This window comes from Salvelinus fontinalis, chromosome 31 (genome assembly GCF_029448725.1).
Source record: "Salvelinus fontinalis isolate EN_2023a chromosome 31, ASM2944872v1, whole genome shotgun sequence".
NCBI lineage: Eukaryota > Metazoa > Chordata > Actinopteri > Salmoniformes > Salmonidae > Salvelinus > Salvelinus fontinalis.
Window position 1 is genome coordinate 11,448,018 of NC_074695.1, and position 25,739 is coordinate 11,473,756.

Genomic DNA, 25,739 nt, shown 5'->3' on the forward strand with positions numbered 1-25,739 from the left:
GTATTATTGACTGTATGTTTTGTTTATTCCATGTGTTGTTGTTTTTGTCACACTGCTTTACTTTATCTTGGCCAGGTCGCAGTTGTAAATGAGAACTTGTTCTCAACTAGCCTACCTGGTTAAATAAAGGTGAAAAAATACAAATAAAACTTGTCTCAAATACATCGTTACAATTGTTGTTAGCTAGCTAGCAAACTTTAGCATAGACATGACATCAGTCAAAACAAGACATGGTATCCATTACAAAACATGGTATCCATAACAAAACGAGCCACCTATAAATTCCCACATGGCAGATTATTGTCATTGTTGCAAGCTATCTCACTGTTCAGAATCACAACACGCCTGCCTGTCTGCCGGCCTGCCTGTCTGCCGGCCTGCCTGTCTGCCGGCCTGCCTGCCTGCCTGCCTGCCTGCCTGCCTGTCTGCCTGCCTGTCTGCCTGCCTGTCTGCCTGCCTGTCTGCCGGCCTGTCTGTCTGCCGGCCTGCCTGTCTGCCGGCCTGCCTGTCTGCCGGCCTGCCTGTCTGCCGGCCTGCCTGCCTGCCGGCCTGCCTGCCTGTCTGCCGGCCTGTCTGTCTGTCTGTCTGTCGGCCTGTCTGCCTGCCTGTCTGCCGGCCACATCGATGAGGGCACATCATTTTCTTGACGTTGTCAGCCAACCTGTCTATTCAAATTCTCCGGCGATATTGCGATACAAGTGACCAATTGAAGCTCACCATAGCTTCCAACCCCTAATGGATTGGCTGACAATGGCTGTTGATACCGTACGTACTGTAGCACTACCTAGCATGCTAGTTAGCACCACGAGGGCGAGGCTAGTGTATGTCTTCCCACCTAGACAAAAAAAAAAAAACGGTAGCCGACATGGGCTAGTTTCAGACAAGTTATAAATATCTCTCTAAGGTCTGCAATGACTGACATGACAAGAGGAAAACTGATGATGTAATACCCGATTTAGTAATGTCACCTTGCACATTCTACTATTACAACTTTTAAGAGTAAGTTTAAAGCTGGACTGAGTTCCTTAGACCCGATGTAGACTTATGGTTTGGCCTCACTGAACTAAAGAGGAGTTGAGCTGTCCTGTCATTCTACTAATCTCAGCACAAAAAAGAAAACACCCCTTTTTCAGGACCCTGTCTTTCAAAGATAATTCGTAAAAATCCAAATAACTTCACAGATCTTCATTGTAAAGGGTTTAAACACTGTTTCCCATGCTTTTTAAATGAACCATAATTAATGAACATGCACCTGTGGAACGGTCGTTAAGACACTAACAGCTTACAGATTGTAGGCAATTAAGGTCACAGTTACGAAAACTTAGGACACTAAAGAGGTCTTTCTACTGACTCTGAAAAACACCAAAAGAAAGATGCCCAGGGTCCTTGCTCATCTGCGTGAACGTGCCTTAGGCATGCTGCAAGGACTGCAGATGTGGCAGGGCAATAAATTGCAATGTCCATACTGTGAGACGCCTAAGACAGTGCTACAGGGAGACAGGACGGACAGCTGATCATCCTCGCAGTGGCAGACCACGTGTAACAACACCTGCACAGTATCGGTACATCACACTTGCAGGACAGGTACAGGATGGCAACAACTGCCCGAGTTACACCAGGAGCACACAATCCCTCCATCAGTGCTCAGACTGTCTGCAATAGGCTGAGAGAGGCTGGACTGAGGGCTTGTAGGCCTGTTGTAAGGCAGGTACTCACCAGACATCCCGACAACAACGTCGCCTATGGGCACCAACCCACCATCGCTGGACCAGACAGGACTGGCAAAAAGTGCTCTTCACAGACGAGTTGTGGTTTTGTCTCACCAGGGGTGGTGGTCGGATTCGCGTTTATTGTCAAAGGAATGAGCGTTACACTGAGGCCTGTACTCTGGTGCGGGATCGATTTGTAGGTGGAGGGTCCGTCATGGTCTGGGGCAGTGTGTCACAGCATCATCAGACTGAGCTTGTTGTCATTGCAGGCAATCTCAACGCTGTGCGTTACAGGGAAGACTCTTGCACTGAGATGCAGTGCCCAAGACCGCTGCCCCACTCGAGAGCCCTTACCTTCTTTTAAATCAAGGGGAACTCCACATATTTGTGGTTTCCTTGGAACAGTGAACGTCACATGGTTCTAGCTATAAAATACGTAAAATAATAATTTGACATGTGACAAACATCGACGACAACCAGCTAGTTTACTATGTCACAGGTCAGATTGAATGCAAATACAGATTTGCTCAACTCGCCGGGGTCCATGATAACTTAGTTAGGTGGCTATCCTCAAATAGAATAATGTTTAGTTCTCTAGCTAACGTTACCATCTGTAAAAAAAATAGGTGCTTTGGTAATGCATCGTGGCCTGGTTTTTAAATCCAACTAAATCATCAGCAACCTCCCATTCGCTGTATAGAAAATAAAACTCGGAGGACTGAAACGGTAATGCGGATAATCTCTTGCTACCGCATCAAAAGAACACAGCATCTATATAGGTTTAGCAGTTTCTAGTTAGCATGCTAGCTACCTTCAGACACGATTCATTCGCTAGCTCGCTAATCTAAAAACGGCGAAGAAGCTAACTGTTAGTTGTTATGGCCGGGGATACGAAATGTGCGATCAAATGCAGTTCTTACCGTATATTTGGGAACAGTTTGATGTCCGATTTGAGATGTTGAAAGGTAGCTAACTATAATACTTGCATCCAAAGCAGAAGTTCATGCTAGGTTGGTTGGCTGGTCAATCATTCAAAAACCATGTCGTCAAACTAGCTAAGCTAAACTAGAAACACTACTGGCTGCCTGTCTATCTCATAGAGATCCTATGAAATTACTAGAGGGGTCCTTGTCATAAACTCTCAACGTTCAAGAATGGGTCTGAAAATGGCAGCCATATTGGTCAGGGAGAAATCCAAACCAGCCCAATTGGAATGGACGGCAGTAGAGTAGAGGCATAATCCTGATTTTACTTATGCAGGAAAGTAAAAGGGATGTGATATATTGCGTAATAGAATTCAACCTAAAATATTGTCATATGTATATTGTCATAAATAGTTTTTTTTTAACCAACTTTCTGAATAAATATCCTAAAGTATATGTAAACAGACCATACATTTTCATGGAAAGCTGTGAGTGCTATTATTATGATACAATATCAGTACTTGTATTAACAACTTGTAGAAGTCCTATCATCAACTGATTTCAGCCGGTGTATGGCCGTGGACTGAATGCATTGTTTGAATGGAGTATTGGCAGTTAATTTGAAACATGTATAGAATCATTCCTCTAAAGCTGTCTGGCTAGCTAACAAACATACAGTGCAGGTACCTTCTTCAAATTCATTATTTAACACAATATCTTATCAAAGGACTGCCATGTCATGGTTGACTACCTCCCTGACCAAAATGGCCGACAATTATCCCCTCTTTAAAGAATGTTCAAAGCCATTCTAGTAGTCTAATTCTAGAGCCAATCCCTCCTACGTCTTGCTCCCGATGGTTTGTCGCAAACTGACGTGCGCGCACCCTGGTATTTAAAAAGTAGGCGGTACGAGGGAATCCGTTCCGAGTGACGTAATCAAGAAAACGTTAGGAGGGGGGGGGCTTCCCCTCTTTCCCTAAATCCATGTACAAGAGGAAAACCTTTCTAGAACATACCTGGCCTACCCTTCTACATTTCTACTTACTAGAAGTCAATTATTACAAGTCTTAGACATGTCTTCGGATTTTGATTTTGGAACAATGTATCAATAGGTCTAACCTCCTGACATTGTTTGAGAAGTTATCTTATTTACCAAATCCTTCATGTTTTAAACGTGTCGTTTTTGAAGTTTTCAAGATTATTTTTTTATTACACTCATATAGCAGTCAATACAAACTGAAATCCATGAGCATACAACATATGAATGCATAAGAGCAACAAAATAATAAAAATACTAATGTCATGCGGTCTTAAAGTGACTCATTAATCAATGAACAGAAATATGAGATTGTTGACCTCATGTATGGATATATATAGACTCCTTTTTTCTGTCAAACAGGTAGGCCTACCTCAATTCTTAAACAGGAAGAAATAGGCTCCAACACAAAGCCCTCTGGTTAGTAAAGTTCCTACTTTCAGCACCATGAGCTGTCCATTTCCGACTGATTGTGCCGCAGCTGCCGCTTCAAGTTTCAGCACCATATAAGTTACTCGTATCATGGTTATTGTGAGGCCAATAACTCTGATAAATACATAATGGACAAGAAACAAATTGTTTTATAAAATAATATTATAGTAGTAGCAAGTTATTTAAAGTTGACTTCCGTTCCTCCTCGTCTTCGTGCTCTCCTTCTCGAACTGAACAAGAAAAGGAGAGCCGCACACGCTGGGAGCTCAGATGCAAACATTTACAAATGGAGTAACAAAATAACAAAATCACAAGAAGAGCTTCAGATCAAAGTCTAGGTTAAGACCGAAGGGAGAAATGGTCTTTAAAATAAATTAAAGATCCAGGGACCCTCTCATTTTAACAATAAATTGTCGGTTACCCCCTCTCCTACGGAGGGTGACACGTTCGATGCCGATATAACGTAGGGACGAAATTGAGTGGTTTTCTTCCAAAAAGTGAGCCGCAACTGGTTATGTCAAGTTTTTGCACCTACGATGCTCCGAGATTCGTACTTTTAATTTGCGCTTTGTTTAACCCACATTTTTACCATAAGGACAAGTTATAAGATAAATAACTGCCTTAGTGGAGCACGTGATAACACCTTTGATTGGGATCTGTTTCCCTGTTTGTGGGTGTTTGAAGGATCTACATTTATAAGTGCCATTGCATTGAGCACAGCCATTACACTTGTAGTTTCCATCCAGTAGGGGCGCAAATGGACGTTGTACGGGGATATTTTGGGGTGGTAAATCAGAGTTTACCAATTGATCTCTGAGATTTCTGCCCCGTGAGAATACGACCATGGGAGGGTCCGAAAACACATTACCGATACGGTCATCGGATCTTAGAATGTGCCAATGTTTGTGAACGATTCCCTTAATTTGTTCAGAGCACTTTGAATAGGGAGTAGTTTGAAGGCAAGAATGCTTCTTTTTGCAAGTCTGCCCTTGAAAGAGATCATGTCTCGATTTGTTTTGAATTTTCCCAATGTCAGTATTAATCTGACCATTTTTTGTACCCCCTCTCCTTGGATTTTCTTTGCGTCTCCGACATATTTCTGTCAAAATCGGATTGTTTTTTGCAAAGATCTGGGGAAGGGTACCAAAACATTTCTCCAGCATTGAAGGTCCCCAAGAACACAGTGGCCTCCATCATTCTTAAATGGTAGAAGTTTGGAACCACCAAGACTCTTCCTAGATCTGGCCGCCCGGCCAAACTGAGCAATCAGGGAGAAGGGCCTTGGTCAGGGAGGTAACCAAGAACCCGATGGTCACAATGACATATCTGATGGTCACTTCCCAGATCTGTGCCTCGCCACAACCCTGTCTCAGACCTCTACGGACAATTCCTTCAACCACATGGCTTGGTTTTTGACATGCACAGTGAACTGTTGGACCTTATATAGACATGTGTGTGCCTTTCCAAATCATGTCCAATCAATTGAATTTAGAACAGGTGGACTCCAATCAAGTTGTAGAAATATTTAAAGGATGATCAATGGAAACAGGATGCACCTGAGCTCAATTTCTGTTTGGGTACCGCCCAGTGTTTTTGTATACACGTTTGTTCTGGGTGTATTAAAAACCCCTATTGTGTATCCTTTATACCAGCATGACACTGGATTAGATAATCTCACGTGTAGTTTCTGACACGTCCTTCTTCCTGTTTGTTAGTGCAGTACAGCATCACACAACCGCTAGTCTGGAGGGAGTGGTAACTGAACAAAATGTTCTGCATTTCTCTAATGCATCTTATTTAAAAATTAAAAACTGCCAACGAATCAATCACCTTGAATAGTAACCGTATTCAATGCGTTGACTTCTAGATAAAGATGTAAAATAATGAAAATAACAAATGCTTTTGTGTTTCTTATTGAAATGCAATAAACAATTGATGACAAAAAAACTAATTGACACCTGTCCATTTTGTATTGAAGAAAGCTTTATTTAAAAATAATACATTTTCAACAACTATACTGAATAGGGGGTTCAGCTTGTTATCTGAGTGAGATATATATATATATATATACACAGTAATTGCTTGACGTTTTAAACTCCTCTCTTGTGATATAATCCATACATTTCCCATTATACCAAATGTGTAATTAATGTATAGAATACAGCACACATGGTGTGGCTCATTGTGATGTGCCAAATGCTAACTGTGAGGAATTATTTAAGGGGATGGTCCACAGTATTACCGAGAGCCGGTTTCACAGACAGACATCCATTTTCCTCTGTAACATTTGGAGCTAGGGTCAAAGTTGAATGTATCTAAAGCAGAAAGACGGTGATTAAACAACATTTTTGTCTTCTAAAAGTAGTCGGAACTTCCTTCTTCCTTGAAAGCAACATACAGTGTATTCGGAAAGTATACAGACCCCTTCCCTTTTTTACACATTTTGTTTAACGTTCCACATTTTATTTTACGTTATTCTAAAATTGATTAAATTAAATGTTTTTCCTCATCTATCTACATACGTTACCCCATAATGACAAAGCGAAAACTAGTTTTTTTAAAAATACATTTTGTAAGATAAAAAATAAATATATTTAAATTAACTACTGTATATCACCCACCACCAGTGATCGTATCGTAGACGGCATGTACGTGTGTGTTTATATTGATCCTTTAAACAGTTGGAAAAAACGTTGTGGAACGTTCAGATAAAAATACACACTACATAGCCAAATGTATGTGGACACCTGCTCGTCGAACATCTCATTCCAAAATCATAGGCATTAATATGGAGTGTTGGTCCCCCCTTTGCTGCTGTAACAGCCTCCACTCTTCTGGGAAGGCTTTCCACTAGATGTTGGAACACTGCTGCTATAACAGCCTCCACTCTTCTGGGAAGGCGTTCCACTAGATGTTGGAACACTGCTGCTATAACAGCCTCCACTCTTCTGGGAAGGCTTTCCACTAGATGTTGGAATATTGCTGCGGGGACTTGCTTCCATTCAGCCATAAGAGCATTAGTGAGGTCGGGCACTGATGTTGGGCGATTAGGCCTGGCTCCCAAAGGTGTTCGATGGGGTTGAGGTCAGGGCTCTGTGCAGGCCAGTCAAGTTCTTCCACACCGATCTCGTAAAACCATTTCTGTATGGACCTCGCTTTGTGGACGGGGGCATTGTCATGCTGAAACAGGAAAGGGCCTTCCCCAAACTGTTGCCACAAAGTTGGAAGCACAGAATCATCTAGAATGTCATTGTATGTTGTAGCGTTAAGATTTCCCTTCACTGGAACTAAGGGGCCCGAACCATGAAAAACAGCCCCAGACCATTATTCCTCCACCAGACTTTACAGTTGGCACTATGCATTGGGGCAGGTAGTGTTCTCCTGGCATCCTTCTGGCCCAGATTCATCAGTCGGACTGCCAGATGGTGAAGCGGGATTTATCACTCCAGAGAATGCGTTTCCACTGTTCCAGAGTCCAATGGCGGTGAGTTTTACACCACTCCAGCCAACACTTGGCATTGCGCATGGTGATTTTAGGCTTGTGTGCGGCTGCTCGGCCATGAAACCCATTTCATGAAGCTCCTGATGAACAGTCCTTGTGCTGACGTTGCTTCCAGAGGCAGTTTGGAACTCGGTAGTGAGTGTTGCAACTGAGGACAGACGATTTTTACGGGCTTCAGCACTATGCGGTCCCGTTCTGTGAGCTTGTGTGGCCTACCACTTTGCGGGCCGAGACGTTGTTGCTCCGAAACGTTTCCCCTTTCCCCCGGTCACTTACAGCTGACCGGAGCAGCTCTAGCAAGCCCGAAAAGTTATTCCCCTTGTCAGCAACGGGTGTGTGCTGAAATAGCTGAATCCACTCATTTGAATGGGTGTCCACATACTTTTGGCTATGTAGTGTATATGACATAGAACAAACATACCTCTGACATGTACAATACAGAATCACATCATCAGCTCTCTTCATGACATTTCTATTTGCTCCATAACGTTTTTCCTAATGAACGTGTCCCACGGGTGTATTGTTGCAGATAAAATTTTTGCAGACAGAAATGTAACAACGTTCTATAACATTTGTCATATTGAGTTTGGCCCTGCATTAGCCGGGTGTAATAGGGCTGAACCGTATGTAATAGGGCTAAACCAGGGGTAACAGGGCTAAACCAGGTCTAACAGGGCTAAACCGGGTCTAACAGGGCTAAACCAGGTCTAACAGGGCTAAACCGGGGAACAGGGCAAAACCGGGTGTAACAGGACTAAACCGGGTGTAACATGGGTAAAAGAGGTCTACATGGCTGGACAGCCCTGTGTGCCCACAGCTCCGTATACTAACAGGGGTTTAGAAAGCACGGCTGGTCGCTGGTTCAGGACTGCTCTACGTACACAACCATGGAAGGAGGGCAGGGCAGCGGGGAGACCCGGCACATCAACGCCATCTAGAGGAGAGTACAAGTTGAAATGCAGAAAGATTATTTTAGTTCTTTATGTTCGAGACGGAAGGTTAGACGTTGTGTCTGTGTGCCAAAATCTATTTTTTTTTTTTAAATACATTTTTTTTTTTTTACATTCTCATGTTTGAGGTTGTACATGTGTGTTGCAGTAGTATTTCCTTCACCACTCATACTGTAAAATAATCTGTCTAGCAGATTATGAAAACCACTGAATAGTTTTGTGATTATCACCCCCCCCCCCGACAGCTAATCATTTTTTATTTATTTTTTTATCACAAAATGACTTCTGAGTCGGTGTATGGAATTAATATCCGATTAGCTCCAGTGTTTGACAGAGGAAGGTAGAAGGGAAAGGGTTCAACAAAGGAGGGGTTTTGATGAAGAAGGGAGAGGTGCTCACCTGGTATTCCCCCCAGGTACACAGTCTCCTTGGCCCCTGAGGATCGGCCCTGCTTGGGTCCCACACTGTGTTCACTGGCTGCATCCACATGGAGCTGGAGCACATTGCTCCTCTTCATAACTACAGGGCAATGGCAACAACATTAGAAGACATTATTGATCCCAAGTTTAGTAACATAGATCATGATATAATTTTTTCCCAGTGCAAATCTACACTGGAAAAAAATATAAAAAACGCAACATGCAACAATTTCAAAGGTTTTACTGAGTTAAAGTTCATTAGGAAATCAGTCAATTGAAATAAATTCATTAGACTCTAATCTATGGATTTCACATGACTGGGAATACAGATATGCATCTGTTGGTCACAGATATTAAAAAGGTAGGGGCGTGGATCAGAAAACCAATCAGTATCTGGTGTTGCCACCATTTGCCTCATGCAGTGTGACACATCTCCTTCACATAGAGTTGATCAGGCTGTTGATTGTGGCCTTTGGAACGTTGTCCCACTCCTCTTCAATGGCTGTATGAAGTTACTGGATATTGGCGGGAACTGGAACGCGCTGTTGTACACGTCGATCCAGAGCATCCCGAACATGCTCAATGGGTGACATGTCTGGTGATTATGCAGGCCATGGAAGAACTGGGACATTTTCAGCTTCCAGTAATTGTGTGCAGATCCTTGTGACACGGGGCTGTGCATTATCATGCAGAAACATGAGGTGATGGTGGCGGATGAATGGCACGACAATGGGCCTCAGGATCTCTTCACGGTAACTCTGTGCATTCAAATTTCCATCGATAAAATGCAATTGTGTTCGTTGTCTGTAGTTTATGCCTGCCCATACCATAACCCCATCGCCAGCATGGGTCACTCTGTTCACAATGTTGACATCAGAAAACTGTACAGTTGTGAGTCCTGTTGGACGTACCGCCAAATTCTCTTAAACGATGTTGGAGGCGGCTTATGGTAGAGAAATGAACATTCAATTCTATGGCAATATTGTCAGCATGCCAGTTGCACGCTCCCTCAAAACTGAAGACATCTGCGGCATTGTGTTGTGTGACAAAACTGCACATTTTAGAATGCATTTTATTGTCCCCAGCACAAGGTGCACCTGTGTAATGATCATGTTGTTTAATCAGCTTCTTGATATACCACACCTGTCAGGTGGATGGATTATATTGGCAAAGGAGAAATGCTCACTAACAGGGATGTAAACAAATTTGTGCACAACATTTGAAAGAAATACGCTTTTTGTCTGTATGGAACACATGGGACCAACACTTTACATGCTGCGTTAATATTTTTGTTCAGTGTAATATTGTGAGGAAACAATAGTGCTAAGGGAAGAGATACAATTCATTCCTTTACGATAAAGACCAAAGTGTGTGAGCACAAAACAGGCTACACCTTGTATCTGTACCTGTAAGCTACAACTCACCTGTATCTGTATCTGTAAGCTACAACTCACCTGTATCTGTAAGCTACAACTCACCTGTATCTGTAACTGTAAGCTACAACTCACCTGTATCTGTATCTGTAAGCTACAACTCACCTGTATCTGTAAGCTACAACTCACCTGTATCTGTAAACTACAACTCACCTGTATCTGTAAGCTACAACTCACCTGTATCTGTATCTGTAAGCTACAACTCACCTGTATCTGTAACTGTAAGCTACAACTCACCTGTATCTGTAACTGTAAGCTACAACTCACCTGTAACTGTAAGCTACAACTCACCTGTATCTGTAACTGTAAACTACAACTCACCTGTAACTGTAAACTACAACTCACCTGTATCTGTAAGCTACAACTCACCTGTATCTGTAACTGTAAGCTACAACTCACCTGTATCTGTAACTGTAAACTACAACTCACCTGTATCTGTAAGCTACAACTCACCTGTATCTGTATCTGTAAGCTACAACTCACCTGTATCTGTAACTGTAAGCTACAACTCACCTGTATCTGTAACTGTAAGCTACAACTCACCTGTAACTGTAAGCTACAACTCACCTGTATCTGTAACTGTAAGCTACAACTCACCTGTATCTGTAACTGTAAGCTACAACTCACCTGTAACTGTTAGCTACAACTCACCTGTATCTGTAAGCTACAACTCACCTGTATCTGTAACTGTAAGCTACAACTCACCTGTATCTGTAACTGTAAACTACAACTCACCTGTAACTGTAAGCTACAACTCACCTGTATCTGTATCTGTAAGCTACAACTCACCTGTATCTGTAACTGTAAGCTACAACTCACCTGTATCTGTAACTGTAAGCTACAACTCACCTGTATCTGTAACTGTAAGCTACAACTCACCTGTATCTGTAACTGTAAGCTACAACTCACCTGTAACTGTTAGCTACAACTCACCTGTATCTGTATCTGTAAGCTACAACTCACCTGTAACTGTAAGCTACAACTCACCTGTATCTGTATCTGTAAGCTACAACTCACCTGTATCTGTAAGCTACAACTCACCTGTAACTGTAAGCTACAACTCACCTGTATCTGTAACTGTAAGCTACAACTCACCTGTATCTGTAAGCTACAACTCACCTGTATCTGTAACTGTAAACTACAACTCACCTGTAACTGTAAACTACAACTCACCTGTATCTGTAACTGTAAACTACAACTCACCTGTATCTGTAACTGTAAGCTACAACTCACCTGTAACTGTAAGCTACAACTCACCTGTATCTGTAACTGTAAACTACAACTCACCTGTAACTGTAAACTACAACTCACCTGTAACTGTAAACTACAACTCACCTGTAACTGTAAGCTACAACTCATCTGTAACTGTAAGCTACAACTCACCTGTAACTGTAAGCTACAACTCACCTGTATCTGTAACTGTAAACTACAACTCACCTGTAACTGTAAACTACAACTCACCTGTATCTGTAACTGTAAACTACAACTCACCTGTATCTGTAACTGTAAACTACAACTCACCTGTAACTGTAAACTACAACTCACCTGTAACTGTAAGCTACAACTCACCTGTATCTGTAACTGTAAGCTACAACTCACCTGTAACTGTAAGCTACAACTCACCTGTATCTGTATCTGTAAACTACAACTCACCTGTATCTGTAAGCTACAACTCACCTGTATCTGTAACTGTAAGCTACAACTCACCTGTATCTGTATCTGTAAGCTACAACTCACCTGTATCTGTAAGCTACAACTCACCTGTATCTGTAACTGTAAGCTACAACTCACCTGTATCTGTACCTGTAAGCTACAACTCACCTGTAACTGTAAACTACAACTCACCTGTATCTGTAACTGTAAACTACAACTCACCTGTATCTGTAACTGTAAACTACAACTCACCTGTAACTGTAAGCTACAACTCACCTGTATCTGTAACTGTAAACTACAACTCACCTGTAACTGTAAACTACAACTCACCTGTATCTGTAACTGTAAACTACAACTCACCTGTATCTGTAACTGTAAACTACAACTCACCTGTATCTGTAACTGTAAACTACAACTCACCTGTAACTGTAAGCTACAACTCACCTGTATCTGTAACTGTAAACTACAACTCACCTGTAACTGTAAACTACAACTCACCTGTATCTGTAAGCTACAACTCACCTGTATCTGTAAGCTACAACTCACCTGTATCTGTAAGCTACAACTCACCTGTATCTGTAAACTACAACTCACCTGTATCTGTAAGCTACAACTCACCTGTATCTGTAACTGTAAGCTACAACTCACCTGTAACTGTAAACTACAACTCACCTGTATCTGTAAGCTACAACTCACCTGTATCTGTAACTGTAAGCTACAACTCACATGTATCTGTAAGCTACAACTCACCTGTACCTGTAACTGTAAGCTACAACTCACCTGTACCTGTAACTGTAAGCTACAACTCACCTGTATCTGTAAACTACAACTCACCTGTATCTGTAAACTACAACTCACCTGTATCTGTAAGCTACAACTCACAGCTACAGAGGATGCCATTTAGGGAATAGGGTGCCATTGAGTCCCGTATGGGGTAGGACGTAGACGGCGGACGTAAAGGTAACGTAAAGGTAATGGCGGACTGAACGAAGTTATGTAGAGCACCTCAAGATAAAACATAATATTCGAAATATCTGCTAAATTAGACTAAAATATTAGCACTACATAATCTGGTGGGTGATAACCTTCAATCTGGATAATAACACAAAACAAATCCTAAGACTAGAGACATTTATCGACAAATATTACGAAAACAGGCAACAACCAAACATGACGGAGAGTAAGACAGGGGAACCGTTTACAAAACGCAAGCGAGATTCTTCGACAGATACTGACGATTTAATATTCTCACCACCGGGAATGGTAAAGGTCGAAACCGATCTGTTAAAATCAATAAATGACAAACTGGGTTTACTTGAATTACTTAGTAAGGATATAAAAGAGTTAAAGGCAAGCCTAGAGATGAGTGATGAAAAAGCTGCGACATTGGAGAAGGAAACACACGCGCTAAAAGGGACAGTCAATAAGATTCAAACCGAAATGAATGGAATTAAAAAAGAGAACATCGTTCTGAAGGAAGCCTTACTGGAGATTCAAACTAGATCCATGAGAGAGAATTTGGTACTTACAGGTATCCAAGAAAAAGAAGGAGAAGTTCCTGAATCTATAGTTAGAGAGTTCCTCCGTACAGCGCTTCAGATTCCATGCGAAGTTGTCGACAAAATCCAACTTGAACGTGTTCACCGCTTCGGACAGAGAGGGCAGAGGTACGAACGCCCAATCGTTGCAAAATTTGCTTCATTTAAAGATAAAATAATGGTTAAAAGCCTAGGTAAAAGACTTGCTGGGACCAAAATTGGCATGAATGATCAGTTTCCGAAAGAAATTGCAGAACGGCGCAAAGTTCTGTATCCAATTTTCAAAGAAAACAGATTAAAAGCGAAACGAGTAGCTCTCGTCGTTGATAAACTATATATTGATAACCAGTTGTTCAGAGACACAAAGACTACTCCATGGTTATTTTAAAATTTACAAAGTTCTCATAGACGAGGAAAATAAACACAATTCAAGCCCGGTTACTGATTGTAACAATACAACAAAAATATAGCTTTTTTATAAATCTTCACATATAACTAATTGAACACACAAGCACTATTTTTACACAGTGAAGATAAAAACTAAGTAAACAGAAGGCACAGTATGTGTGGATGGTATGGTTTTTGTTTATTTTATTTTTTATCTTATTTGTTATGTTTGGAAAGTTGAGTGAGTGAGTAATGAAATGGTTGCATATCCCAGAGCCAATGTATTGCTGTGAGCCGGGTATGAGAGGGCTTTCAATGTTGTTCAGATGATGGATATACTTTTATAATGAATTATACGTCTTATTTATTTATTGTCCTATCATGGAAAACTACATTTTTTTTATCTTAATAAATTATATCTAATTATTATCCTATTTTAATGGTACTGTCTATGGCCCTATACCCTAGACACCCACCTGAATGACCCAGATATTAAGGAGAAGTCCCTAACTGTTTTATGTGCTCGCTGTAAGCGCTCTGTATGCAGCTAAAATGAGGTCAGAGACCAAGAGCAGCACTGCCCCCTCAAGATTCTGAGCCTGCTTGGCAGGGTTGGTCCTGCAAAGCCAAAGCCCCCTAAAGGGAGAGGAAAATATACAAGGAATTTCTCAAAGCTGCTAATGAGAACCTTGACGACCTTGTACCTAGCCGGTGGGGATTCCGGTGGGGTACCCCCACCCAGGCAGTGGCAGTGCTGGCAACACTAGCTGCAGTAACCCATGGGGAGGGGGTCACACTCGGACATTCAGAGAGGGGGTATATTATTGTGGCCCTGGCGGCACAGAATCAAGGTCGGACTGCATGGAGATGCGTGGGGACATGGTCATGACTGGTGGCCGTATTGTGGGTGTTTTTTCAGGAATGGGGTGTACATTTGACTGCCATTATCTAGGATATGACAATGGTAAATAAATTTCAATTTTTGCTTATTTTTTTGCGCGGTCTTGCAGGCCTTCTCATGCAGCTGCAACTGCAATAGCATTTGGAAATCATGACCCATCTTGAGTTGGGCTCTGGGATGGTGCAACTGTTGAGAAAGTGAGCTTATGGTTGTGTGGGGGTAAGGGCTGAGTGTGTATGTGTGTATCCCACAACTGTTGCGAAAGAAGAAGTAAAAGATGTAAGGTACAATAGAGGATGATCCACAGCTATATATAATACAAATCGAGGTGACGGCAATGGAAATGCATATGGCAATTGATTTACTTCAATTCGGTAAATGGAACTGTATGCTCTTTTCAAAGAATGGATCCCAGTCGGTTCAGGGCTATGGGATACAGGGGGTCGAGGGTGGTCTGCCGGGCATTGGGATGACAAGCCATCTCGAGATGAGGCCTTTTAGCGGGTGGAATAGTAGGGACCAATTGGAGGTTTACTTAGTAGAAATGCAAATATCATGGTACAACTATATAGACACTCAATCATTATGTTACTTTTTAATAGTACGTTTACAAAAATATATTCTGATTAAAAGAATGAAAGGTGTGTCTCATGGTAAGTGGTGAAATAAGTATAGCCAGTTACAATTGTAATGGCTTAGCAGATAATAAGAAAAGACGATCAGTATTTACCTGGCTAAAAGAGAAGGATTATAATATTTATTGTTTACAGGAAACCCATTCAACAGTTTTAGATGAAGTTTTGTGGAAAAAGAACTGGGTGGGCAAAATATATTTCTCCCATGGGCAAAGAAATTCAAAAGGGGTGATGATCTTAATTAACAATAATTTTGATCTAAATGTGCAAATTGTCCAAACAGATCCTCAAGGTAGATGGATTATTTTAAATATGTTATTGGACAATAAACAAATATGGCTTGTTAACCTATACGGTCCGAATAATGATGATCCAAGCTTCTTTGAAAATATATATAAGAACTTATCAACTCTACAAGCAACACTAGACTCTATTATTATAATGGGAGATTTTAATACGGTCTTAAATAGCTCTATAGACCGGAAAGGAAATCACACTACAAATTATCACCCTCAGGCACTTAAGGAAATCATGAATGTCATGGATATATTGGAATTAGTGGATATATGGAGACTTAAATACCCTGATTTAGTGAGATATACATGGCGGAGGCTGAATCAAGCTAGTCGTCTTGACTACTTTCTTATTCCATTCTCTCTGGCACCAAAAGTTAAAAAAGTGTTGATAGGGGATAGAATGCGGTCGGATCATCACATAATTGGCATATATATTTCTCTTACAGAATTTCCACGTGGGCGAGGATATTGGAAATTTAATCAAAGTCTACTAGATGATAAATTGTTTAGAACTAGGACAGAAGATCTTATAACTGACTTTTTCAGACATAACATAGGTACAGCAGATCCCCTTATTGTATGGGACACTTTTAAGTGTGCCTTTAGAGGCCATGCAATTCAGTACTCATCTATAAAACAAAAGCAATTTAGATCAAAAGAGTCCATATTAACAAAGGAAATTGAAGGACTAACAGTACAGTTAGATAGCAATAAAAACGGTACCATAGAGGCACAGAATAATTTAGAGGAAAAACAAAAAGAAATGGAGGAACTTATTCAAGAAAGATCCAGTGTAATATATTATAAAAATAAAGCGAACTGGATGGAATATGGGGAAAAATGCACCAAATTATTTTTCAATCTTCAATATAGAAATGCTACCAAAAAAAATGTATTAAAACTTGTGACAAATGATGGAGTCACGCATGATTCACCAAATGATATTTTGAAAGAGGAAGTAAAGTACTTTAAGAATATTTTTTCGTTTCAGGCTCCTCCATCTCCACTAACTGAAACTAATTGTATGGATTTTTTTCCTATTAATAATGTAAAATTAACATCTGAACAGAAAGACTCATGTGAAGGCCAAATTACAGAGGAGGAACTGCTTGTTGCAATTGGGGCCTTTAAAGATGGGAAAACTCCAGGGCTGGATGGCATACCAGTGGAAGTATACAAAACGTTTTTTGATATACTCAAAGGACCATTATTAACTTGTTTTAACCACTCCTATATAAATGGTAGATTATCAGACACACAACAAGAAGGTCTGATATCGTTATTACTGAAACAGGACCCAAGTGGTATATATAAAGATCCAGTCCAATTAAAAAATTGGAGACCTCTTACACTTCAGTGTTGTGATGCAAAAATCCTAGCAAAATGCTTGGCGCATAGAATAAAAAAAGTTTTGTCAGATATTATTCATCCTAATCAGACAGGTTTTTTACATGGACGATACATTGGAGATAATATAAGGCAAGTACTGGAAACAATAGAACACTATGAGATATCGGGGACACCAGGCCTGGTTTTCATAGCTGATTTTGAAAAGGCTTTTGATAAAGTACGACTGGAGTTTATATATAAATGCCTAGAATATTTCAATTTTGGGGAATCTCTTATAAAATGGGTTAAAATTATGTATAGTAACCCTAGGTGTAAAATAGTAAATAATGGCTACATCTCAGAAAGTTTTAAACTATCTAGAGGAGTAAAACAAGGTTGTCCACTATCGGCATATCTATTTATTATTGCCATCGAAATGTTAGCTGTTAAAATTAGATCAAACATTAATATTAAAGGATTAGAAATCCATGGCTTAAAAACTAAGGTGTCATTGTACGCTGATGATTCATGTTTTCTTTTAAAACCACAACTAGAGTCTCTCCAGGGCCTCATAGAGGATCTAGATACCTTTGCTATCCTCTCTGGATTAAAACCAAATTATGATAAATGTACCATATTACGTATTGGATCACTAAAAAATACACATTTTATATTGCCATGTAGTTTACCAATTAAATGGTCTGACGGAGATGTGGACATACTCGGTATAAAAATCCCAAAAGAAAGAAATGATCTCACTCCAATAAATTTTTATAGAAAGTTAGCAAAAATAGATAAGATCTTGCTACCATGGAAAGGAAAATACCTGTCTATTTGTGGAAAAATCACCCTAATTAACTCTTTAGTCATCACAGTTTACCTATTTGCTTATGGTTTTGCCTACACCTAGTGACCTGTTTTTTAAATTATATGAACAAAAAATATTCAATTTTATTTGGAACGGCAAGCCAGATAAAATTAAAAGGGCCTATTTATATAACGAATATGAATTCGGAGGGCAGAAATTATTAAATATTAAAGCATTAGACCTCTCACTAAAGGCATCGGTCATACAAAAGTTATACTTAAATCCAAACTGGTTCTCTAGTAAACTGGTACGAATGTCTCATCCTATGTTCAAGAAGGGCCTTTTTCCCTTTATTCAGATTACACCTGCTCATTTTCGGTTGTTTGAAAAGGAAATGATCTCCAAAATATCCTTATTCTTTAAACAAGCCTTAGAAAGTTGGTTGCAATTTCAGTTTAATCCACCTGAAAGGACGGAACAAATAGTACAACAAATATTGTGGTTAAATTCAAATATAATAATTGATAAAAAAACTGTATTTATCGAAGAAATGTTTAAAAAAGGTATAATTTTTGTGAATGATATCATAAATAGGACTGGTGGAGTTATGTCACACATGCAGCTAACACAGACATATGGAAAAGTCTGCTCTACCCAAAATTACAACCAATTAATTGCAGCATTACCACAAAAATGGAAGAGGCAAGTAGAAGGGGATAAAAGTAAGGAACTTGTATGTCGGCCTTATATTAAAGAACAAAAATGGTTAAAGAAAAGTGTGATAAATAAAAACATATACCAATTTCATTTAAGGACCAAAAAACGAACAGCTGTGCCATACAAATTGCAAAATAGTTGGGAAGAGATTTTCGATGTACCCATTCCATGGCACATGGTTTATGAATTGATACGCAAAACAACGCCGGATTCAAAACTTCGAATTTTTCAATATAAATTACTGTACAAAATTCTTGCAACTAATAGAATGTTATATATATGGGGTATACAATCTTCCCAGCTCTGCAGATTCTGTTGTGAGGAGGCAGAGTCATTAGATCATTTATTTTGGTATTGTCCATATGTAGCTCGTTTTTGGTCACAGGTCCAGGAATGGCTGAAGAATTGCAACATTTGCCTAAAACTAACGCTACAGATAGCAATACTGGGGGATTTGAAAAGCCATAGTCAATCAATCAATAATATAATTATTATTTTGGCAAAGATGTTTATTTTTAATTTACAATCTGTAGAAGCTATGAGAATAGGAAGGTTCAGGTCTTTTGTGAAGCATCACAGCACAGTTGAGAAATGTATGGCAAATAGAAATGGATGATGTTGGAAGATAGATGGGAGGGGTTGGGTGGAGCTGAAGGGTGGGACTAATAACAAGATAAACAATATAGGGCATACGGGATCTGTGAAATGTGTATAGGTGCGGAGCTTTTGTGAAATAGCACAGTTACAAGTGGAAATAAAATTGGATGGACAACAGAAATAGAGGAAGGACTAAGAACAAATAAGAGAGAACTATTGTAAAGTGGATTGTGTCTGTAAGATAGGTATAAGATGTAGAAATTGAAGGTAAAAGCAGAAGTGTTTATAAGTTTACTCCAATTGGGGGATTGGTGGTAGGGTCGCGGGGAATAATAATAAAGGCATATTCTTTAAAAAAGTATGTATGTCTATATAGGTATGTGTATGTATATATGTGTATATGTATGCATACGTGTATGGATATATATATTTACCCCCAAAAATATGGGGGAATGGAAATGATGCAGACAATTACATTGGAAGCAACATTCTTTCCGCAATACTAAGCTGATCCACCCCTAAAAAAATAAAAAAAAATAAAATAAAAATAAAAAGCTACAACTCACCTGTATCTGTAACTGTAAACTACAACTCACCTGTATCTGTAACTGTAAACTACAACTCACCTGTAACTGTAACTGTAAGCTACAACTCACCTGTAACTGTAAACTACAACTCACCTGTATCTGTAAGCTACAACTCACCTGTATCTGTAACTGTAAGCTACAACTCACCTGTAACTGTAAACTACAACTCACCTGTATCTGTAAGCTACAACTCACCTGTATCTGTAACTGTAAGCTACAACTCACCTGTATCTGTAAGCTACAACTCACCTGTATCTGTAAGCTACAACTCACCTGTATCTGTAAGCTACAACTCACCTGTATCTGTATCTGTAAGCTACAACTCACCTGTATCTGTAAGCTACAACTCACCTGTATCTGTAAGCTACAACTCACCTGTATCTGTAACTGTAAGCTACAACTCACCTGTATCTGTAAGCTACAACTCACCTGTATCTGTAACTGTAAACTACAACTCACCTGTATCTGTAAGCTACAACTCACCTGTATCTGTAAACTACAACTCACCTGTATCTGTAAGCTACAACTCACCTGTATCTGTAACTGTAAGCTACAACTCACCTGTAACTGTAAGCTACAACTCACCTGTATCTGTAAGCTACAACTCACCTGTATCTGTAACTGTAAACTCACCTGTGATACTGTGCCAGTGTCCGTCACACAGGGATTCCTCTGGTGTGAAAGAGGTGGAGAATTCTCCGTGACCACTGTTCACTGTGACTGTCACCTGTAGAGGACACCACAGTATACAGTCATTATACACACTCTTTCATTGTACATATGATTTCGTTTGAAACAGAAGAAAACTGTCTAGGTAGTCCAAAAACAAAAAAACACTGAGTTAATCATACCTTTCCCTGGTTGAGGTAGAGACTGAGCTGTTGCCTAGACCCAGCATGCAGCAGGAGACCAGAGTCCGACACCAGCCGTACCTCCAGCTGGACCTCAAGGTCCCGCCCTAACACCAGGCCCTCATCTAGACACAGAGACATGGAGAGATTAGTCAGTGTGCTACAGACTGTTAAAATATTAGCAACTTTAAATGGGTCATATTCCTTTTGTTGTGCTCTGCCCTGTCTCGTAATCCCAGAGAATGTCTCTCCATGGTCACATTTCTTTTGTTGTGCTCTGCCCTGTTTCATAATAGTCTCTCCTAGATCCTGTTCCAAATCCAGGGCCTCTTTGACAAACATTTTAAATTGCAACCAAATGATTTTAGAGGAGAGGAGAGGTACCTATAGCCATGTGTCCTCCCTGTGAGGAGAGGAGAGGAGAGGAGAGGAGAGGAGAGGAGAGGAGAGGAGAGGAGGTGGAATACTATACCTATAGCCATGTGTCCTGCCTGGGAGGAGAAGTATGCCCCAGGCTGCAGATTGGTCTGGAAGCAAGGTACAACCCCCAGGCTTGTGGAGGGACTGGCTAAGCTCTCCTCATTCAGCTCCAGGTCCCTCACACAGCCCACAAACCCTCCAGGACCTGGCACCTATGTAGTGAAAGAGATGGGCAGTACACCGTAAAACAGTTTCAAAAAGGAATATATTTCTCAGTACTGTAGGCACCTGTGGTACACCCCCCCAACCTCACACACACACACACACACACACACACACACACACACACACACACACACACACACACACACACACACACACACACACACACACACACACACACACACACACACACACACACACACACACACACACACACACACACACACACACACACACACACACACAGAGCACTGTTAAAGCCAAGAGAAAGCCTTATGACTTTACAACTGACTGGAAGAAGCATGATTAAGACAAATCAAATGTCATTCGTCACATGCGCCGAATACAACAAGTGTAGACTTTACCGTGAAATGCCGAATACAACAAGTGTAGACTTTACCGTGAAATGCTGAATTCAACAAGTGTAGACTTTACCGTGAAATGCCGAATACAACAAGTGTAGCCTTTACCGTGAAATGCCGAATACAACAAGTGTAGACTTTACCGTGAAATGCCGAATACAACAAGTGTAGACTTTACCGTGAAATGCCGAATACAACAAGTGTAGACTTTACCGTGAAATGCCGAATACAACAAGTGTAGACTTTACCGTGAAATGCTGAATACAACAAGTGTAGACTTTACCGTGAAATGCCGAATACAACAAGTGTAGACTTTACCGTGAAATGCCGAATACAACAAGTGTAGACTTTACCGTGAAATGCTTACTTACAGGCCCTTAACCAACAATGCAGTTCATGACGAAGAACATATTTACCAAGTAGACTAAAATAAAAAGTTAATAATAAAAAGTAACACAATAAGAATAACAATAATGAGGCTATATACAGGGGGCACCGGTATTTTACCACTGACTGGAGGAAGCACAATGTTGATATAATAGCTATTTTTCAATTAATCTTTCCTCGATTCCTCAAATCCTTTCTCCTCGCCTCCTCCTCACAATGTAACGGACCTTCTCCTCCAATAGGGAAGGAGGAGAGGAGAATAGGATGAAAATAATGGAATTGCAGAAAAATGTATCGAGATAAACTGTGGTTCTAAAGTCTGATTCCTCGTGTCTCTACTGTGAATGTGACGCAAGGCTGTAGTACCGTGAGAAGTGAGCTGGCGACTGCTGAGGGAACTCCTCCGATGTAGAGAGGGGAACTGAGGGGGGGTTTCTCCCCTCCTGAGACCCTCTTGGACTGGGCATTGATCCCATCAACAATCAAACTGGCCTTCTCTCCCTCCCTCTTCACAAACACCTGGTGGGGGGAGAAAAACAAGCAGACAATATGTTGCTATTACACTGGTCTGTTACTGACGGTGCCAGGATGTAGAACACACACAGACACACAAGTCGGACACACACACGAACCACAATCCCGATCTAAATCTCAATCAGGACGGAAGACAATGAGACTACAGTCTCAACGTGAGACCAGATTCACGTGCCTTCAGTGATATTTACTGAGTTCAGACAAAAAAAACGAGCGATTTCAATATAAATAAACACTGTTACAGTGTTCTTGGCGTGTTACTGAGGATGGTGGTAAGATAGCATGTTATTGGTTATACCACACACACACACGCTCACCGTGTGCCACTGTCCGTCGTTGTACTTCCTGCGCGAGCGAATGCTAGTCTTCCTCTTCCCTCCGTCGACGAGGAGCAGCAGGCGTCCGTCGGAGACAGACAGGGTCATCACAGAGGTGCTACGCTCTCCTGATCCAGACACACAGAACACCAGGCCTTCAGAGGAGTTCACACGTAGACCCATGGAGATGTGAGGCCTGCGGGACAGAGAGAACGGCCATATAGGTTACACTCATATACAGGACATGGAACAACGGTGGAAAACATATATCTTTTTTAAAGGATTATCTTAAATTGACACCAAAAAAACATCTTTATTGAAACAGAGCCCTGTGGAGGTTGTTTAGCCAGTACTACTATCAGTTGTTATGGGGTACTGACGTCCTGCTGAAGGCCTCTGGTAGCTTGTCGTAGCGCTGGTGGCTGTGGGAGGAGCCACTGAAGTGCAGAGCTCCAACCTCCTGATTGGTTAGGTCCCCCTGGCAGGACTCCCTGGCACTGCGACTCCGCCCCCTTGACCCAGCACCACCCGCAGGCTTCCTGTGTTTACCCTGGTAGAGGGAGGGGGGAGGATGAGGGAAGGGAGGGAGGAGAGAAAGGGAGCGAGCGAGGAGAGGAAGGGAGGGAGGAGAGAAAGGGAGTGAGGGGGGAGTAAGGGGAGGGAGGGAGGGAGGGATGGAGGGAGGGAGGAGATCGGAATTACAACTTGCTGTGTTTAAAGCAACTGTCTTGTAAATGTGAAGGATGTGGTACATAAGATTTTAATGGAAAATATTTGGTATTGTGTTTTTTTTTTTTACTTCATCATGGAGGGTAGAGAGCAAGTGGTTCATACAGCATGTCACGACTTCCGCAGAAGTCGGTCCCTCTCCTTGTTCGGGGCGGTGTTCGGCGGTCGACGTCACCGACCTTCTAGCCATCGCCGATCCATTTTTCATTTCCCATTGTTTTTGTCTTGTCTTCCTTCACACCTGGTTCCAATCCCATCAATTACATGTGGTGTATTTAACCCTCTGTTTCCACTCATGTCCTTGTCGGTGATTGTTTGATTGTATGTTATGTGCAAGTGTTCTGGTGTGCGACGGGTTTTGTACCCACTTTTATTATTTTGGTCTTTGTAGTTTGGTCAGCACTCATTAAACGACTCCGTTTATACCAAGTTCGTTCTCCTGCGCCTGACTTCCCTGTCACCAGCACGTACCCATTACAGAATCACCGACCCCAACTATGGAGTCAGCAGGACAAGGTACCCCGGCCAGTGAGGTGGAGGAGTGCGTCCAGGAGAATGCAGTTATGCTATACCATCTTGGCGCCGCCATGGATCCTGTTGTCCATTTGGACCGCTGGGAGAGACAGGGAGTTCTTCCAGCGCCTCCAACAGCACAACCGGGGTCTCTCCTGAGCGCCTCTTTCCCGCCGGAACCCAGTGGGATCCGTCTCTCCTTGCCCCAGGAGTACGACGACGACGGGGGACGGGGGACGGGGGGGCTGCGAACTGCCAGGGGTTCTTATTGCAAGTAGACCTCTATCTGGCCTCTATCTGGCCTCTATCTGGCCACCGTCCACCCGGCTCCATCGGGCCGGGTGAATGTCCTGTGAAAGGTTTTAGCTGGTTTTGTTTCTATTTGTGGCTAAATTGAAAGATGTATCAGACTTCTTTAAAAGAGACCAGGGCTTTGTATTGTACTCTGTTCATCAGGGCCCAGGGGACTGGAACTGTCTAATAAACTCTAACTACACAACAAAAATTATGTGGACACCTACTCGTCCAACATCTCATTCCAAAATCATGGTCATTAACATGGAGTTGGTTCCCCCCTTTGCTGCTATAACAGCCTCCACTCTTCTGGGAAGGCTTTCCACTAGATGTTGGAACATTGCTGCTATAACAGCCTCCACTCTTCTGGGAAGGCTTTCCACGAGATGTTGGAACATTGCTGCTATAACAGCCTCCACTCTTCTGGGAAGGCTTTCCACGAGATGTTGGAACACTGCTGCTATAACAGCCTCCACTCCTCTGGGAAGGCTTTCCACTAGATGTTGGAACATTGCTGCTATAACAGCCTCCACTCTTCTGGGAAGGCTTTCCACTAGATGTTGGAACATCGCTGCTATAACAGCCTCCACTCTTCTGGGAATGCTTTCGACGAGATGTTGGAACATTGCTGCAAGGAATTTGCTTCCATTCAGCCACGAGCATTAGTGAGGTCGGGCACTGATGTTGGGCGATTAGGTCTGGCTCGCAGTCGGCGTTCCAATTCATCCCAAAGATGTTCGATGAGGTTGAGGTCAGGGCTCTGTGCAGGCCAGTCAAGTTCTTCCACACCAATCTCGACAAACCATTTCTGTATGGACCTCGCTTTGTGCACGGGGGCATTATCATGCTGAAACAGGAAAAGGCCTTCCCCAAACTGTTGCCACAAAGTTGGAAGCACAGAATTGTCTAGAATGTCATTGTATGCTGTAGCGTTAAGATTTCCCTTCACTGGAACTAAGGGGCCCGAACCATGAAAAACAGCTCCAGACCATTATTCCTCCTCCACCAAACATTACAGTTGGCACTATACATTGGGGCAGATAGCGTTCTCTTGGCATCCGCCAAACCCAGATTCGTCTGTCGGACTGCCAGATGGTGAAGCGTGATTCATCACTCCAGAGAATGCATTTCCACTGCTTCATAGTCCAATGGCGCCGAACTTTACACCACTCCAGCTGACGCTTGGCATTGCGCATGGTGATCTTAGGCTTGTGTGCGGCTTCACGGCCATGGAAACCCATTACATTTGAAGGGGTGT

General features: G+C 41.7%; 2 protein-coding genes across 2 annotated transcripts in view; both read right to left on the bottom strand.

Moving 5' to 3' along the window:
• The window catches only part of LOC129829539 (dnaJ homolog subfamily C member 5-like), a 34,642-nt gene extending 31,818 nt beyond the window's left edge, over nucleotides 1-2,824 (bottom strand). Inside the window, exon 1 of the mRNA XM_055891294.1 lies at nucleotides 2,630-2,824. The gene's annotated coding sequence lies outside the window, so the exon portion shown is untranslated. The remainder of the gene's footprint in view (nucleotides 1-2,629) is intronic.
• A 3,239-nt stretch (nucleotides 2,825-6,063) lies between these two features.
• The window catches only part of LOC129829554 (laminin subunit alpha-5-like), a 279,352-nt gene continuing 259,676 nt past the window's right edge, over nucleotides 6,064-25,739 (bottom strand). Inside the window, exons 70-77 of the mRNA XM_055891310.1 lie at nucleotides 23,326-23,495; nucleotides 22,946-23,141; nucleotides 22,461-22,613; nucleotides 21,176-21,335; nucleotides 20,704-20,828; nucleotides 20,486-20,579; nucleotides 8,952-9,071; nucleotides 6,064-8,536 (exon numbers count right to left, since the gene is read on the bottom strand). Coding sequence (XP_055747285.1) covers nucleotides 8,388-8,536; nucleotides 8,952-9,071; nucleotides 20,486-20,579; nucleotides 20,704-20,828; nucleotides 21,176-21,335; nucleotides 22,461-22,613; nucleotides 22,946-23,141; nucleotides 23,326-23,495 — 1,167 coding nt within the window. The 3' untranslated portion in view covers nucleotides 6,064-8,387. The remainder of the gene's footprint in view (nucleotides 8,537-8,951; nucleotides 9,072-20,485; nucleotides 20,580-20,703; nucleotides 20,829-21,175; nucleotides 21,336-22,460; nucleotides 22,614-22,945; nucleotides 23,142-23,325; nucleotides 23,496-25,739) is intronic.